General features: G+C 44.2%; 1 protein-coding gene across 4 annotated transcripts in view; it reads right to left on the reverse strand.

Moving 5' to 3' along the window:
• DSCAML1 (DS cell adhesion molecule like 1) overlaps nucleotides 1–17833 on the reverse strand; it is a 487779-nt gene that overhangs the window by 107640 nt on the left and 362306 nt on the right. For 3 of the 4 annotated variants that reach the window (XM_051987050.1, XM_051987051.1, XM_051987052.1), the window contains exons 5-8: nucleotides 16549–16827; nucleotides 11469–11744; nucleotides 9904–10200; nucleotides 5166–5438 (exon numbers count right to left, since the gene is read on the reverse strand). In XM_051987050.1, the coding sequence (XP_051843010.1) occupies nucleotides 5166–5438; nucleotides 9904–10200; nucleotides 11469–11744; nucleotides 16549–16827 (1125 nt within the window). Of the gene's footprint in view, nucleotides 1–5165; nucleotides 5439–9865; nucleotides 10201–11468; nucleotides 11745–16548; nucleotides 16828–17833 lie in introns of those variants that run through there. The other variant, XM_051987053.1, reaches the window with a different exon arrangement.

The following is a 17833-nucleotide window of genomic DNA, read 5'->3' on the forward strand; positions in this document are numbered from 1 at the left end:
CGCTTCCAATCAGTAGATGTGAAACCCTGATAAGGTGTCATTATTATTATTATGGCCCGACTTTGATACTTAATGCCCTGTGTCTTTAATAAAGAGGGCTTTTATATATCATTCTTCTGGTTTTTTCTATTGGCAGAATAAAATTCCTGCTAGTTACTTTGATAATCCTTCCACTCGATTTCTCTCCTTTCCATAAATTAAGATGTGCTTGGTTCATCTTTTTCATCTTTCATAATAATCAAGGTATCTTTGGGAAAGCTCTTTTGATAGTGTAGACACTAGGACCACATTTCCTGACAAGTAGTGAGAATTTAAATTTTGGCCCAAACTCACTTGGTCAAGAATCTAGCATTCACCCCAGATATCCTCTCATGCTCCTCAGTTAGGATAGAGTGGAGTAAAGAAAGGAAGCCGATTCCTGGCTGTGTGACCCTGGGCAAGTCACTTAATCCCAATTGCCTCAACAAAAATTTTTAAAAATATAAAGAAAGAAAGGAAGGAAGGAAGCATGTCAGAGGCTTCTTGGGTAGTAGGCGCACCTGTTTTTCGAGACGGCAAAGGAGGGTTGTAAAGTATGTTTGTGTTAGTTCATTCTGCACACCCACAGCTCCCAGGTGCCTTTAAAAAGGAGCCTTTGCTACTTGCTCAGAAACGTCCTGGCGCGAGCCACAAGACGACACCTTCCCTGCCTGTTTTCGGCTCTGGAGTTCCTAAGTGGTACTAATATGATGATGGAAATGTTCCCTCACATTCAGCACCCAGGAGCCCAGAGAGTCAGCTGCACCTTCTCATTTAATTAAAGATTTAGCATGCATGCCCAGAGCTGCTTTTATGCCACGTTATTCTGCAGCTAAAGGGGGCCCCAAAGACATCTTGTCCATGTTGGATTTATGCGCCTGCATCTCAGCATCCTGCCAGGGACCTTGCCTGATGTCCAGTGATATAAGTACTCCCCCTCCCAGCAAAGCCCAGCTTTCTCCTGCCAGCCGGTTCATACTTGTGCCAAGGGCCCAGGGAAGCCGTGTGCCAGCCTCCTCCGTGGCTCTGCCTCCTCCCTTCATCTCCCTGGGCCATAATCAGCTTGCCCGGGGAATTTTCGACTCAGCACCACCTGCAACCATTCCTAATCGCTGCCAGCAAAGCTGGCATGAAGGGGGCTGGGGCGGGGCTTGGAGGGAGGAAAACAAAGGTATTTGAGGAGCTACCCCATCCCCACCCCAGCCAGCCCAGCCTGGCTCCTGCCACCCTGTCGTTCCAGCTTGGGAAGGGCTCTGGCCCTCGGTCCTGCCTTCCCCTCGGGTGCCTGCGGACATGGACACCTTGTTAGTGTCCCCTTTCTGTGCCAGCCAGCACCTCCTTGGGCAGCCCCGGAAGGAGGGCATCAGTTAATCAAGCTACATCACCACTAATTAGCTATGATGGGTTTTTCTGCAAAGCTGAATTTTTAATCAGAGTAAGGAGAGGTTGGTGACTGGAGGTGTCAGGAAACAGGGTCAGGGGGCTGGTGGTGGTGGGCTGGGGGAGGAAATGCTTTGGACACAAAGAAAGGGCTCTCAGGCCTGCCCCCACTCCCAAGCCAGCGAACCCCCTCCTTCTGGGACTGCATTTCTCCTAATGAATTTTCACAACCTCCTGGGGTGGACACACACACACACACACACACACACACACACACACACACACACACCCTTCAATGGCATCGTCTGAGAAAATGCTGTTTTTCAGTGCAATCCAAAGAGCTTTAGCAAGTCACTGAGATGGAATGCATCAGATTCAATTCATTAGGACCGATGGCTCCCTGAATGGGGCTGAATAATTGATGGGCAGGAGCAGCTTGCAGGATGTTCAGTGTGCTCCACAGACTGAACACTGTAATTTTTTTTTTTAAAAGCCAACAAACATGGCCAAACGCCGGGTGCGGGCAAGCCGAGCAAAGGTTAGATGTTTTAATATGTGATGTTTACACTGTAAACTCTTGCTCCGCTGCTTGTAACGGGAAATGGATCCAGGCGGCCCACTGACAGCTGAGAGGGAGAGATAGGGCTTCGCTCTAATTCAGCTGCAACTGAGCTAATTTGCCGTGGCTGCTGCAAATCTCGGTGCACAATGATTGCGGTTGGGGTACGTGGCTCGCGCCAGCAGCACACGCTGGATCGCTGCTGGGTCTGGGGGAAGGGGTGGAAGAGCACCCTCAGAACTGTCAAAGGATCAGATTCAGAGCTGGAGGGATTATGTCACCTAGTCCGACTCCCTCTTTATATATAGATGATGAAATTGAAGCCCCCTGAAGCGAAGTGATCGGGGTCACTTGCTGTATGACCTTGTACACTTAACCTGAGCCTCGTATTTTCTATTCCTTCTGTCTGCCATCATGTCGACAAGTTCTACACAGTGTTTGTCACATGTAGTGACATTATTTTGTAGATGACAATCCATAGTCATCTATATATCCATTACTAGACCTCCATTTTGTCCTGCTATCACCTTAAGCTCAATTGACCATTTTAATCTAATAGACATTTATTTATCCACAACAGGACTCATTTTTTCTTATTCAAACTTTCTTATTTTCATCAATGGAATAGTCTTCTCATTCTCTATCTATGATGTCTCCTCTTCTCCCTACTCCTAATCAGCCTAATGAATCACAAGGTTTCTTGAATTCATCCCTCTCTTTCAGTTCTCATTTCTAGAACCCTAGACTAGGCCCTTATCATCTAATATATGGACTAAATAGTAGCTTCCCAAATGGTTTCTCTGCCTCTTATATTCTGTTTCAATCCTTCCTTGAAGGGTAATTTGTATAATTTTACTCCTCTGCTCAGAAACCTTTAATGGCTCCCCATTACCCAAAATGATATTATTCAAACTTCTTAGCAGGATATTTAAGGCCCTTCATCAGTTTAATCTCTCACTGATCCTCAATAGGAGCCTTCCATATGAGGGAGACTGGCTGATACAGCTACCATTTTCTAATTAATCAATATTGAATTGATCAGTCTTCCAAATATACCATCCATTTCCCTACCTCAGTGTCTTTGCTCACACTCTTCTTCTGACCTAGAATGTTTCCCCTACAATCCTCTTCTTTTATTTAAATATCCACCATTCAAGGCCCATTTCAAGTTTTCCTCTGAAAAGCTCTCTCCAGACTTCCCAGACCACAGAGATTCTCCCATTTTCTGAACTCTATTCTAACAGTTATTGGGTTTTTATTGTACCTGGTCAGGTCTACTTATTAAACTTTCCATACATTTCAGTGATCAGTTTCATTACAAGCTGGAACTTATGATGAAGACATAATAGACATAATATAAACTGGATTTTATGATTTTATGATTGTTCTGTGTCCATGTTGCCCTACTAGGCAGGTGGTAGCTATGCAATGCATATATCTTAAATTAATCACAAATACTTAATCACTATTTTTTGAATGAAACCATAACATTTTCAATTTTACCTGCTGCTTAAAACCTAATTCATGTTATCTGTATATCTTATCTATTTTTGTGCCTGAGTAACCTGGTCTTCAGGTTCCACTGATATCTAGTCTCTTTCCTTACCCTAAATTGTGTTTTTATCCTCCTGAAATGGCTCAGTGATGACAAAATCCTCTCTAGAAGACATAAATAATCAAACTTTGCATACATATACTGGATGGAGGCTTTTCTTCAGTTACTTGTGAATGTCTAAAACTTTCAACAGTGTGTATTTTTAAAACTCCCCCAAATCAGGATTTTTTTTTTAATGGATGGTACTCCATCAGTGTGGATTTGGGATTTCATTTGTGCAATGATTCTAGGTGAGCTAAGTAGCACAGTGGATAAAGTGCTGGGTCTGGAATAAAGGAGCCCTGAGTTCAAATCTAGCCTCAAATACATTAGTTGTGTCTGAGGACACAGCTGGACATTCCCCATCTCTGAAATGAGGATCATAATAGCACCCACCCAGGGGTGTGGGTTGTTGTGAGGATTAAACGAGAGAATGTTTTTAAAACACCTTGCAAACCTTAAAGCACCACAGAAATGCTAGCAATTTATCCAATCAACTGAAACCTCTGGAATCTAAAATATGGTCTTTGGGATTAGCTGTCACTCCACAAAATATCATCTTTATTTTGCCACTAACCAGATGATGAGCCAAAGGCTCTTAGGTGGGTCCCCAGACAATATATATGCAGTACATTACCAGGCTTGTACTTTTAATCTCTGGTAGGAGAGACTGGGGAGTGTACTCCATCTGCATAGCTTTCAAGAACCCAAGAATGACCTCCACACCACTAAGAAGCATGACAATAATTCTTTATTAGAGACTCAGTGAAGTACCAGGTATGGCGTGATTGGGGGCTGACCAAAAATTAGGAGTCAGTTCATGGGAGAACCTGTCTCACCTTTCACAATTTTACAAGAGAGAAACAGAGAGATTCTAACTCTTATGATTTACTACAGTTACCTCCTTTTCTAGAGGGCCACAGAATCCTGGATCCACTCTGTATAGATTTTATATGTATTTAGTTCTTTTTTATTGTCTCCCCCAATACACTATGAACTCAAAGGCAGGGACTAATTATTCCTTTCTTTTTATGCCCAGAGCTCTATTTTTTTTTTAAGTCTCTCCAAAGGGCTTTATTATTTTTTTATCTTTTTAATAGTATTTTAAAATTTTTTCCAAATACATATAAAGTTACTTTTCAATATTCATTTCTCTAAGACTTTCAAATTTTTCTCCCTTCCTCCCTTACCTCCCCCTTCCCCAAGGCAGCAAGCAATCTAATCTAGGTTAAATATGTACAATCTTTCTAAACACATTTCCATATTTGTCATGACATGCAAGAAAAATCAGACCAAAGGGGAAAAAAAGCATGAAAAAGAAAAAGCAAGCAAAAACAAAGCAAGATGAAAATGCTATGCTTCCATCTACATTCAGTCTCCATAATCAAGAGCTCTACTCTTAATAAATGCTTATTGATTGATCAAGGTCCACTGATTATTAGTAGTACTAACAAAGAAGATATACATTTTAGCTAAAACAGGGTCCCTGCTCTCAGGGAGCTTATATCCAGGCAGGTACATATGAAGGCACCTCCACACCACATATGAAGGCAAATCTAAGCTATAATCATTTCTAATAAATCCCTTTAAGATGCTTTTTCTTGTTATCCTTACCTTTCACTGCAACATGGACACTCTGGCTGATGGACAGCTGAGGTTGAATAAGAACACTGCAGAGGTATTCCCCTTCATCCATCCCCTTCTGGACATCCATCAGTTTGAGCGTTCCATTCTCAAAGACCACCTGGCGATGGTTGTCAGGCAGCAACAAGGTATCTTTGTACCACTTGATGGAATAGTAGGGATAACCAATGACCCTGCAGTTGATAAGTGTGTCCCGACCTGCCACTGCTGTGATGTTCCTCATTGCCCGGATACTTGGGGGTCCTAGGCAGAGGTTGGGAGAGGGAAAACAAAGGGCAAAGTTAGCCACAGAGAGCTAGGTATCTCCCTGGAATTCTGTTCTGAGGTCATTTAGCAGCAGTGGGACAAGAGTGTTAGGTCTGGTCAAAGAAGGGCTAGAGAAGAACTCCTCTGATTTGAAGTGATTGAGAAAAGCTGGGATTTGGGGCACTTCTCTGACCTCCCAAAGAAGCCTCTGAACTTACAAAATTGCTCACTTTAGAGGGTTCTGTCCCCTTTCTAGAAGTCGCCCTTTTTTAAGACAATAATCCACTAGCCAGCCTGGGGAGCAGAGGGATGGTTAGTAACTAAATGTACTCCTTCTTCCCAGTGATTGTTAATTGTGGTTTACCTCCATGTGGACAATGAGATTTTCTGTTTTATTATAAAATATATAGTTTTAAGTCTTTTAAATGTTTAAGAGAAGACTATAAAACGAGGTCTTCTCCAAGTAAGTTGGTGATTGTCTTTTTATATAGGAATATAGATTCCTGAATTAGCACTAGTGAGAAACAGCATTGCAGTGTCCAGAGTGAGAGGACCAGGACTCAAATCCTAGCTCTGTCAACAACTAGTTGTATGACCTTGGCTAAGTCCTTCCACTCAGTTTCCTCTTCTGTCCAATGGAGGGGTTTGATATGATGATCTCAAAAGTCTCTTCCAGCTCTAACATTCAAAGCATGTCTGACTTTTGGTGACCCCCTTTTGGGTATTTTCCTAGCAAAAATACTGGAGAAGTTTCTCATATCCTTCTCCAGCTCATTTTACAGAGGGGAGATAATGCCTGTGGTAGTGGAATAAGAAATGTTCAAAAGGTATTTTTTTAAACAAAATTAGCTGTGTAGGCAAGGGTGTGGAGGGAGAAAGAGAACATAATTTGGTGATGTGAAGTATAGTCCTGTCACAGAGTCTATTAGTAGGGCAGAGGATAGAGAACAGGATTCCTATGGCCAGAGCCAAGGGAATACTTTAAAAAATAAAAAAAGTTATCTAGTGTCCATACAGGACTCCTTGGCCATCTCTAGGAACCAAAAGAAGGGGCTAAAAGACAGTACTTTAGCCCAGAATTGGAGGACAGAAAGAGGATGGAATAATCTGAAAAAATCAGGAGACACAGATTTATAGGTTATAGAATAGAGCTGGAAAGAAACTTTTTTTCTCTGAGTTTCAGTTTTCTCTTCTATAAAATGAGGATAATGCCACTGTGGTGCTATCTACTTCCCAAGTCATTTAATAGACCTTAAAAATTATATAAATGTGAACTATTATTATTTTTAATAATAACAACATGAATAACTGTAATCCTAAGAACCAAAGTCTTAATGAGGTTAAATGTTCATAAATGGGAATGATGATAGTAATATCTGGAAAGGATTATTTTGTGTTAATAAACCTTAAAATACCACATAAGTATGACTATTATTGTTAAAAAAATAATAATATTAAGTACTAAGAATAATTATAATCTCAAGAAGCAAGACCTTGAGACTTAAATAGGAATGGTGACAGTAGCACCTGGAAAGGATTATTTTGTCTTATAAACCTGAGCCAAGAGCCAAGAGAAATGCATATTTTGAGTCTCAATGTGTGATTTATCTCAACTATATATAGTTGGCTTCCTGAACTTCTCTCACAACAGAGGAAATACTAGCTGGTCTGATGGTCAAAGCTGGGACTGGGGGTAGCTGCCCAAGGCATATTTTTATAAATGCATATGTTTTTGTACTTATATATCTCAATAATTCAATGGTCCTAAAATGCCATTAATGAAGGCATTCTTCTCATTGGTGCAGATCACTGCCCATCCCTGCCTTCTCATCCCACAAGATGCTTGTGTTTTTCTTTATAGCTTCTCTACTCAACAATCTGTAGGCTTTGCTTGAGGCTTTTTGACATTGTTTGGGTTCCAGTGGACCTTTCTTGAACCAGCCACCTATTATCCTTTCCTTTCCTATATGACTAGTTCACTTCCTTTTTTTTCATGTATCTCCTGTAACCATCTAATCCAATTTTACAGATGAGGAAACTGAGGCTTAAAGAAGTTATATGACCTGCCCAGAGTCATACAGACAAGAAAAGATCAGAGGGGAGATTTGAACCCATCATCTGTGCCTTCAGAACAAATGCTTATTCTACTGCATTAAGTTGCCTCTTAATACCCCTTTTATATTGATTATCATTAAAATGTGTTATAACCCTCTTGGCACAACACTGATTTTAATGTTAAAAGAAGAATTACATTGATATGCTTATTAAAGGTAATTGACACTTCATGGAAGATATCCTACAGAGTCCAGAAGAGGGATTCCCAGATAGGGAAGTTCTCCAGATTAGTGGTGTCAAACTCAAATAGAACTCCCCCCAGGGGAGCACATTGACTTAAAAAAACCAGAAATTAACATTGTCTATATTGTACTGTATTTTGTATTTATTTTTTGAAACATTTCCCAATTATGTTTTAGTGTGGTTCTAGCCACACTCAGGAGTTTTTCAGACTGCCTACTGGTCCTAAGTTTGACACCTCTGCTCTAGGTATCCCTCTATGAGATAACATTTTAATGATTTAAAACTATGTCTTGAGATATTTTGGGACCTTCCAATGAGATTTACTAAAAATAATCATCATTCACTCAAATAATCCATGATGACTTAAAAAAATGTTGTCATAACCACCTACGTGTGAGGAGCTAAATGGATGTAAAATGTTTACTCTGCAAATTATGGAAGGCTTCTTCACTGAGTTAGTCCCTCACTACATATACCTAGGACAGGAGCAGCAGCTGGAAAAGGAGCTGGGCCCAGAATTGAAGAAGAAGAGAGAAGGCTGGATGGAAGTGGAAGATTGCCACTGGGCTTTTAATAACCTTAACCTCCAATTTGATACAAAAACTTATACATACATATATATACACACACATGTATATTTTAAAACACATTATGCTAGTGATGTGGCACATTTGTAAATCTTAGAGCACTTTAGTCTCTCAAAAAAAAAAAAAGAAATGCAGTTGACATAAGCGAGAAAGGAGAGATCCATACATTTTTCTAATACTAGAAAACTATGTTTTCCAGGAGATGGAGGAATCTATTTTGTGATATCAAATCTCATGTGCCCAAATTAAGGCTCAATGACTCTGGTGCAGAGTAACACAAAGGAAGCACAATTTCAATCTGGGTATAACTTTTATGAATTTCTTTTTGCAGTGAAAAGTATGTATGACTTTATAATGGACTGGGTGGGGGACAAGGGTGGTATCTGAGAGGAAGTGACAGGAGGAGGAGACCAAGACCCGAGGATACCATCTTTGATTGTGAAACTTCTTCATTTGGGTGATGAGCAAGGATGCCCTGTATCACTGTATCTCTTTCCTAGTATTCTGCAGAAAGAGGTCTATCTGTGAGAGGAAAGTGGGCAATTAAGATCTGCTCTACTTTCCTTCTCCCCCATTGAACAAAGGAAAGACATGTTTTGTATTGTGACCTTGCGGTAATCATGGCTGCAACCATTGGCTAAGTGCAGTTCAAGGTTGGGTAGGCTGGCGATATGTTGCAGTGGAAAATCCAACCCTCTCACTTAACTCGGGAGGATGCTGAGGGTAAGGCAGGAGAAGTGACTTGTTTAAGGTCATACAGCTATCAGTGATTAGAGTTGTCATTTCAGCCCATTTCTTTTGACTCCAGATCCAGTACTTTGCCCACACTATGACAAAGGGGCTGCTGTCTCCAAATCTTTGAGGAGTTAGCCAGTAAAGATTGAATGAGAAAGATGGCAGAAAAGAAATAAAACCTACATGGGATTGGGCTGACTCTAGTCCCACTCTCTAGACCTGGAGCTGAAACCCCTTTTGTATTCACTGTTCTATGATTTATTTTTCATCTTAATCTTAACTCTTCCCATCGGGAGTCCAGGGTGTGATTCGTGACTAGGGGACAGCTGGACTGGTTCCTTTCCCAACTCAGGTGGGCCGGGATCCCAAGTGGTGGGTTGGGAGGAAATGGGCTATATCAAAAGTAACTCTGTTAGGTCTCTGGCCCCACAGCGCCCCTCCATCTTCCTAGTCCTGGTAGGCTGGCATGCAGTGGTAAGGGGAGTCAGATGGTTGGTGAATCCGGGGCAGGCCCAAGCCCCTCAGTGACCCGGGAGAGGGAGAGAAGAGGGAAGGATTAGGGAGGGGGGAGGCAGAGGGGAGAGAGGCCTAAGGTAGAAAAGGATGGGGAACGAAACACACCACTTATACACACAAACAAGAATGGCAGAACAAGGGGGCGGAGTCAGAAGAGAGGCGGGAGAGAGACAGAGTGGGGGTGGGGAGAGAGTGAGATCCTCCACCCAAATCAAAAGCATAATTAACAATCGTAATCAGTAATAAGAACCACAATGATAATGGTGACCAAAAAGATGACAAAGGAAATCAATAGCCTATTCTGATATTTAAATGTAGACAGGCACCTCTTACGTTTATTCGCGCTTGGTATTCAGCACTGCCCACTGAGTTCCGTGCAGCGCATCGGTAGACACCCCCATCTCGGATCTGGGGGGCCGTGACATTCATGTGGCTGATGGTCGTGCCGTCTGACATGGTGTACTGGTTGGTGCGGTGCCCGCCGTCCCGCTGGATCGGCTCATCGTCCAGGGCCCAGGTGACGGTGGGAGGCGGGGCGCCTTTAGCTGCGCACATCAGAGAGAACTGCTCCCCGGGGTTTACCACCTTCTCGCTGAAGGAGGAGATGATTCGGGGTGTCCCATCTGGGGAGGGGCAGGAGGAAACCAGCCTTGGTATCACCACACAACACAGAGTGGGTCCCTGGGGCCTTTCCCCCACCCCAGCGGAACTAGGAGACCCAGCGGGGCAGGAAAAGCCCCAGCGACCCGCCCAAAGATCCGGCCAGTCTATCTCTGGGGCGCTCTTTCTCGGCCCGAGCCGGAAGATCGGGATTCTAATCCTAGCTCATGATTTTAGGCAAATCACTTAGTCCCTCTGTGCCTCAGTTTCCTCATCTGTAAAGAGGGGGAGGTGATGCTAGTCCCATCTACCACCCAGGTGACCGTGAGGACCAAACAGATGTAAATGAGGCGTAGTGAAAACAATGTTTGATTTGGAATCAGAAAACTTGGGCTGGAATCCAGAGGCCATCAATGAACTAGCTGATTGACGCTGGACAAGTCACTTTCCTTTTTCTGAGGTTCAGTTTCCTAAGACAGGGATGACAAATTTAAGTGCTTGTAGGATGGTCAGGAGGACAGCACTTTGTCGATTTAAGCGTGCTAGACACAGGAAGAGGAGACATTACTAATCTGCAAATTTAAAAACGGATATTCCTGAATAAGTTGTTGTTCTCACTATTATGGATAGGTGTGCCACATTTGCGGGCCACACATTTGGGTTCAGACACAGACGCTGACCTGAGCCAGGGCCGGGCTGTCCTGTCTGTGCCCCAGCCACCTGAGGCTACCTCTCCTAGTGGTGAAACGAGATGATGGATGGAAGTCACTTTTCTGTGAGTCACAGTAACATAAAAGCTGGCTCTGGGTCCAGCAGACCAGGGGCACTCCAGGGGAGGTCCCTGCCCAAGCCTGGGAGTCGCTGCGCCCAGCACCGAGAGGGGGCACGTGGGGCCTCCTCCCCCTCCCCTCTGCACAACCCTCTCCTTCCTCCCGCCCACTCAGGCCCGGGCCCTGGCCCTCAGCTAGCCTTAACTAATCCTCCCTGAGGTGATAAAGGCCGCAATAGGATTGGTCCTAAGAAACTAGGGGAGATCAGTTGGGTTTTGGCGGGGATTCGGGAAGATAAAGAGCCTTCAGAACCCGGAGAATGTTTAGGGTGGAACTTCAGACCCTGTGACAGGTGGAGAGTGAGAATCTCGGCTGAGGGGCTTTGTTTGCTGCCCTGGCCCGGGGGGCCGGGGGTGTAGGGGTGTGTGTGTGTGTGTGTGTGTGTGTGTGTGTGTGTGTGTGTGTGTGTGCGCCTGAGTCCCTGCCTGCTCTCTCAGCCCCTTCCCTTGCACTCAGCTCACCCTCCAGAACAATGATGGCGAAGTCCTGGGCTGTCTGGGCTTTGCGGGTGGCGAAGCACTGGTAAGCTCCGGAGTGGCTTTTCTGGGCCGAGGTGATGAGCAGGGTCTCGTTGCTGAGGCCGCGGATTGAGACGGTCTCATCCGGGACCACCAGCTCCGTGTTGCGGTACCAGCGAATGGTGAGCTCCGGGGGGCCCGTCAGGGCACAGGACAGGATCACGGTGCTCCCGATGCCTGTCTTCAGCTGCTTTGGCGTCAGGGTCACATGGAGGGGGTCTGGGCCGGGAGGGGGGGCCGAGGAGAAAGAGAAGAAAAAAAGGCTTACTGCTGGGGGTGCAGGGGAAACAGCACGGCCTGGGGAGTGGGGGCGGGACTCCGGGGCTGAGCTTGGACAAGTCACCTAACAGCAGAGTGCCAACGGGTCAGGAGCCATCTGATTCAAATTCTTCCCCCCGGCTAATTGTGTGACTTTTGTGCTGTGAGTGTATGATTCACAGCCTCTTTTTTCTGAACGAACTCTCCACTGGGTGAGGAATTAGGGCTTTAAAGGTCCAGGGGAGGATTCCTTCAGCTGGACACCCTTTGTGCTACTAAGTAAGGCAGAGTTAATTCCAGCACCTCGGCTGGCCCCAGAGGGCATGTCCATGGCCTTGATCCCCCCTTCCTTTCTCCTCCTCCTCGTCTCCCCAGCCCTGGCAGGGCTCTGCTTTCTATTTCTCTTGGGTTCAATCTGTCCCAGGGCCCTGTCCCGCAGAGAAGATGGCAGCTCACAGTGGAAGGCTCCCCGGACCCTGCATGTGTGCACAGGAGCTGGGGATGTGCATGGTGCGGGTGGGGGCATGGGTACAAGGGGCTGCCGAGTGAGGCTCACCTCTGTGGGGGCTTGCTCAGGAAAACCCTTCGGTCCCATGTAGGCATGAGTGTCAATGTCTCAGCACGTGTGTATGTATGGAGGGGCTGGCACATATTGGTTGGCGTGTACATGTGTGTAGGTTTGTATATACAGACACACATATGCTGGCATGTTTTAATGCGCGCCCATGTGCCAGGAGGTGAGGAGATGCGTCCATGAGAAGCGTGTGTGTGCCAGGCGTGCTGGGCCAGGATTTAGGCCTGCAGCACCCACACTCAGGCGGGCGGTTTTTCACTCTCCCACTGCCCAGCCCCTTTACCCCAGCCGGGTTCCTCAGTCAGTGTCTATGAGCTTCATCAGTGAATGGAAATTCCGTGCTCTTCTTCCTCTGGGGCTCATGCGTCTCAGAACTTTCTTTCCTTTTTTGACAGAAGCTCTGGCATTGCATTGCTCTACCTGGATGACTGGGTCGTAAGTGTGAGTGCACGCACACACACACACACACACACATGCACCGGCACTCCGAGTTAGTGCCCAGTTTTTAATGGAAGGAGCCTACTGACTCTGTCCAGCGATGCTCTAGGGGAGGATGCATTAAACCGAACCTAAATCTCACTCCCACCCCAAACCCCAATCCATCTTTCTGCTGCTGTTTGCATGTCTCAGACTTATTTAATACAGCTCAGGTCCCAACAGGAAACACAAGGCACCTTAATATCGAACTTTCAGCATTTCATCCAAAGCATTTACATCACTTACTGTCATTCTCAACACATGGGGCTGATTTGCTGGGGACCGCTGTCTGCTCTTCCAACCACACTGTAAATCTTAGCAGGGACAGCTCTGCCACGGGAGCACCATAGATAATATCACATACTAGCTCCCTGTGCAGCCTGAAGAAGGGGGCGGCGCAAACCATGGGCTATGTAGCTTGATCTTTAGAGGAACTAGACTAAGCCAAGGAATGGTACCATCTTTGAGAGGGAAGGGGGCCAAAGGATATCTGTGCCTCTCAAGGATGAGGAAAGAGCTTTCTGGGACATTCTGTCTCCTCAAGTGGCCTACTCCCTGAAGGAAGCCCCATTCTTTTGGGAAAGTCCCTCAGTTCTAGATATGCAACCTCAGGGCTTCAGGTCACATCTGCTTCACACCCCTCATATTCTGGGAAAGGGTAGAGAGGGCAGGCTCCCACATAGTCCAGTCCACCAGGCACATGTCCTACTTCCCTCTGTATCCCCCTCCCAAATCCTTATCCTGCCTCATCTCCATATATTATGGGAAAACAAGAATACATAGATTCCCAAGCATAGACAAAAGGAAGAACCTTAGATGTTCACTTGGCAGTTTGATTGGTGTGACACTGAATAAGGAGATTAATTTAGGAAGAATTGTCATTTTTATTATATCAGCTCACTCTGTCCATGAGCACTTGATATTCTTTCAGTTGTTTAGATCTAACTTTATTTGTGTGGAAAGTGAACCTTAGAGAATCTCTAGCCAGAGTCCCTGATTTTACAGTTGAGTAAACTGAGGCATAGAGAGGACAGATTTTCTTGAGGTCACATAGCTAGTTAGTGGCAAGTTTCTGAATGTCAATATAGTACTTTTCTTTAATATACTAAATAATTTCTCACTTAATAGAAAAAGAGACTGAGTTGGATCCTGGTGGTCTAGTAATCTGTTAGAAATGAGGAGCTTCATGTATGACTAAGCTGATAATTCTTCTCCTTGCTCATGGATCCATGATCCTTCCTCCTTCCCTCCGTCTCTCCTTTCCTCCCTCCCTCCCTCCCTCCCTCCCTTCCTTCCTTCCTTCCTTCTTCCTTCCTTCCTTCCTTCCTTCCTTCCTTCCTTCCTTCCTTCCTTCCTTCCTTCCTTCCTTCCTTCCTTCCTTCCTTCCTTCCTTTCTTCCTTTCTTCCTTCCTTCCTTCCTTCCTCCTTTCTCTGATCTCTCCATATCACCAAGATTGGCAGTACAGGGGCAGTCCACAAGCCCTATCCTACTACTGACCTGCTCCATTTTTGTTCTAGGCTAGTTCTCTCCTCTTTAGGCACTCTGGTGGTGCACACTTTCCAGGAGTCTCATCATAATGGCTGAACTCACGTGTGGATACTCAGAGATCTGCATAGCCCATTGCAGCTCAGAACTCTTGAGCTGGCTCTGCCAGCCTCAGCCTTCCTGGTAGCTGGGATTACAAGTGTGTGACATCCCATGTGGTTAATGTCCTTTTTTACTTAGGAAAGTGACAGCAGTGTGTATGCTTCCAACACTGTGCTTTTGTTTATCCTGATATCCCTCCATTACTATGGGTAAGATGGATTCTATGTAAGCATCTTTTATCTATTGGAAAACCTTCTTTTGAGTCCCAATTTAGAAGTTACCTCCTTGTCTTTCCAATCTTCCCCCTCTAAAAGCCAATTGAGCTCTTTCTCCTCAAACTTTCCAAAGCAGTTTTCCTGTACTATCTCCTTGACACGTACCCTACTTTTGGAAGTGACTTTAGTAGTCATTTGATCAATTTAATGTTTGCCAAACTGGGCTGTAAGGAACCTTGAAAACATTCTAAGTTTGTTTTGTAAATGAACCTTATATTATTTGTTAATAGGCATTGACAATGATTTCAAAAGTTTTACTGCAAGATTTTTGACAAAATTTTGTTTCAGCTGAAGGGTTCTAAATCCTTCCCAACTCTAGTTCATCTACCACCCAACTGTCAAAGGTATCTTCCTAAAGCATAGTTCTGACCATATCATCACCTACTGAGTAAATTCTAGTGGCTCTCCATCACCTGCCAGATGAAATATAAAATATTCTGGTAGATATTAAAAATCCTTCATAACCTGCTTTCCTCCCATCTGTCCTGTCCTCATATACCTTATCCCCCACCCACTTATGAATTCTGCGTGATACTGGCCTTCATGGCACCATTTGCACAACATATTCCATCTCTAGACTTTGGATATTTTCACTAGTTGTCCTCCATGCTTGGAATATTCCCCTTCATTGTCTCTGCCTCCTGGCTTCCTTTAATCCCCAGCTAACATTTCACCTTTTAAAAGAAGCCTTTCCTAATCTCTCTTATGCTAATATCTTCCCTTTATTGACTATCTAAAATTTATCCTGCAAATAGCTTTTTCAGTACACAGTTGTTTTAATTTTCCTCATGAGTTCTTTGAGAGCAAGGATCATTCTTTGCCATTCTTTGTATCTCCTGTGCTTAGTACAGTGCCTGGCACATAGTAAGTGCTTGATAAATTCTTGTGGACTGACTTATGGAAAGGTTTGAAAACCATTGATCTAGTCTAATCTCCTAATTTTCCAGATGAGGAAACTGAGTGCTAGAAAAATGGAGTGCCTTGTCCCAGGTCATATAAGCATTAAAGATGATCTAGGATATGATTAGAGGCCTTGTAATTTTAAATATGCTTTCCCCCACCATACCATACATAATTTGTTTCCATGTTTTTCCCCCATTAGATCATAAGCCTCTTAAGAACTCAGCCTGGGATGGATCTATTTTTGTATCCCTTAGCTTGGTGCCTTACTCATAGAAGGCACTATATAAGTATTTATTGAATGAATAGTGAATGAATGAATGGATGAATGGATGGATGGATGGATGAATGGATAAGGTACAATCAATAATTGTACTTTTCTTTGCCCCACATTGGGAAATGGCAAGGAGGACTATGATTAGCCCATTAGGATTCTACACACATACTTTTTCCTTCTTAGCTTCTGAGGTTGCTTGATTCTTTCTTTTATATGAACAGTCCATTATTTGGCAGAGGGAAGAGGATGAGGTGGAAGAAAGAAGGGGGAGGGAGACATTATTTCATATCTAAGTGACTTGAATGGGCATTACATTTCCCCTAAGGTAGACTCTATCTACATGGTACAATAGCATGGAACAACTTTCCCTCACAGAGATGGACATTCTGAAGAGGTTTGGACTACTGATCCTAAGAAACAGATACCAAACAATCAGTTTTTGAGCACCTTCTGTATTCCAGACGTTATGTTAGGTCTAGAGCTTCAGAGACAAAAATCCAAGAAGCTTAGTATAATTTGGCTCTGTTTCCTTGGTTGGAAAAACATGGGTTATTTTTAAAGGCCATTAGAAAAATGCACTTTTATCACTCTCAACATTTTTGGGGAGTGATGCAGATGGAGTTCTGAAGCTGGGAGCTTTTGCAGCCCTGTTCTGGTAACCCACATGCACTTACCGATGACTGTGAGAGTGCCTGTGGCTTCTGCTGAGCCGAAGGTATTGGTGACCTCGCAGATGTAGGTACCGCTGTCCTCAGCCCGCAGGTCGCTAATGGTCAGCCCTGTGATGCGCTTGGTCCAGCGGCTGTCCGTGGGGAGGGGCCGCCCATCCTTGAGCCATCTGATCGCAGGAGCAGGGTAGCCTGAGGCAGTGCAGGGCAACTCCACCGTCTGGCCTGCCCTCACTTCCCTGGAATGGAAGCTGTCGAGGATGGTGGGAGTTGATTCAGCTGGGTCTGTGAGGCAAAAGAGAATTAGGATCACTAGCCAGAAGGTGAGGGAGAGGACAGTCCGAACTTAGACCAAGGCCCAGAGGCCTTGATCCAAAAGAAAGATTTTGCATTACAAACAATAACGGTAATAATTCACTTTTGTGCAGTGTCACATCTTGGAAGCCTTTGAGAAAACATTCCGGAAAGTCCCTATGTTATTCCCACCACCACAGGGTGGCCCCATCCTCTCAGCCCGGCTAGACGTAGAGCCAACAGGCTTTGGGCTAGAAGGTAAGATAATTTCAGAGGAAGAGAAATCAAAGGATTCAGTAAGGTTCAACTGTTTACATTCTATATGGAAGATGATACTTATATAACTTCTAAGAACTTTTTCTTTAATAAGGCATAATAAATGGGGGCAAAATAATAAATAAATAATAAAAGGAATGGATATAAACTATGATGGGATGATATCCAAAGAAATAAAATTAAGGGGTAAAGAAAAATAATTCCTCCTCTTCCTCTTTTCTTCTTCTTCCTCCTCCTCCTCCTCTTCCTCCTCTCTGTCTCTGTCTGTCTGTCTCTAATAAAGGACAATTTCCTGGCTGGAGAAGGGGAAAGTAAAGGTAATATAAAGAACAAAAAATATCAATGAAAATTTTACCAAGGAAAAAGACACAGATTGGCAAGATATGAGTGTAGTTGAATGAACAATGGTCTGAGGAAATGGAAGTCTTAGTCTCTCTCTTGGCTTCTTCCACTTATTAGCTGTGTGAACTTCTGCTTTATCTCTAAAATGGGATTAATAGACTTGTGGTGGAGAGCAGGGTATTTTAAAATACTTTTGAATTTCAATGGGGTTCCTTCTTTATGGCCATGAGCTTCTAGATGTTCTCTAGCTTAGAGAGCTTCTGATTCCAAATAAAATGTAGAAGGGATTATTATCGCTCTTGTTAGAAGCAGGATGAAAGGGCAAAAGAAGGAAAACAAGATAGAGACAGTTGAAGGGAGAAAGAAGAGGAAAGGAACT

This window comes from Antechinus flavipes, chromosome 3 (genome assembly GCF_016432865.1).
Source record: "Antechinus flavipes isolate AdamAnt ecotype Samford, QLD, Australia chromosome 3, AdamAnt_v2, whole genome shotgun sequence".
NCBI lineage: Eukaryota > Metazoa > Chordata > Mammalia > Dasyuromorphia > Dasyuridae > Antechinus > Antechinus flavipes.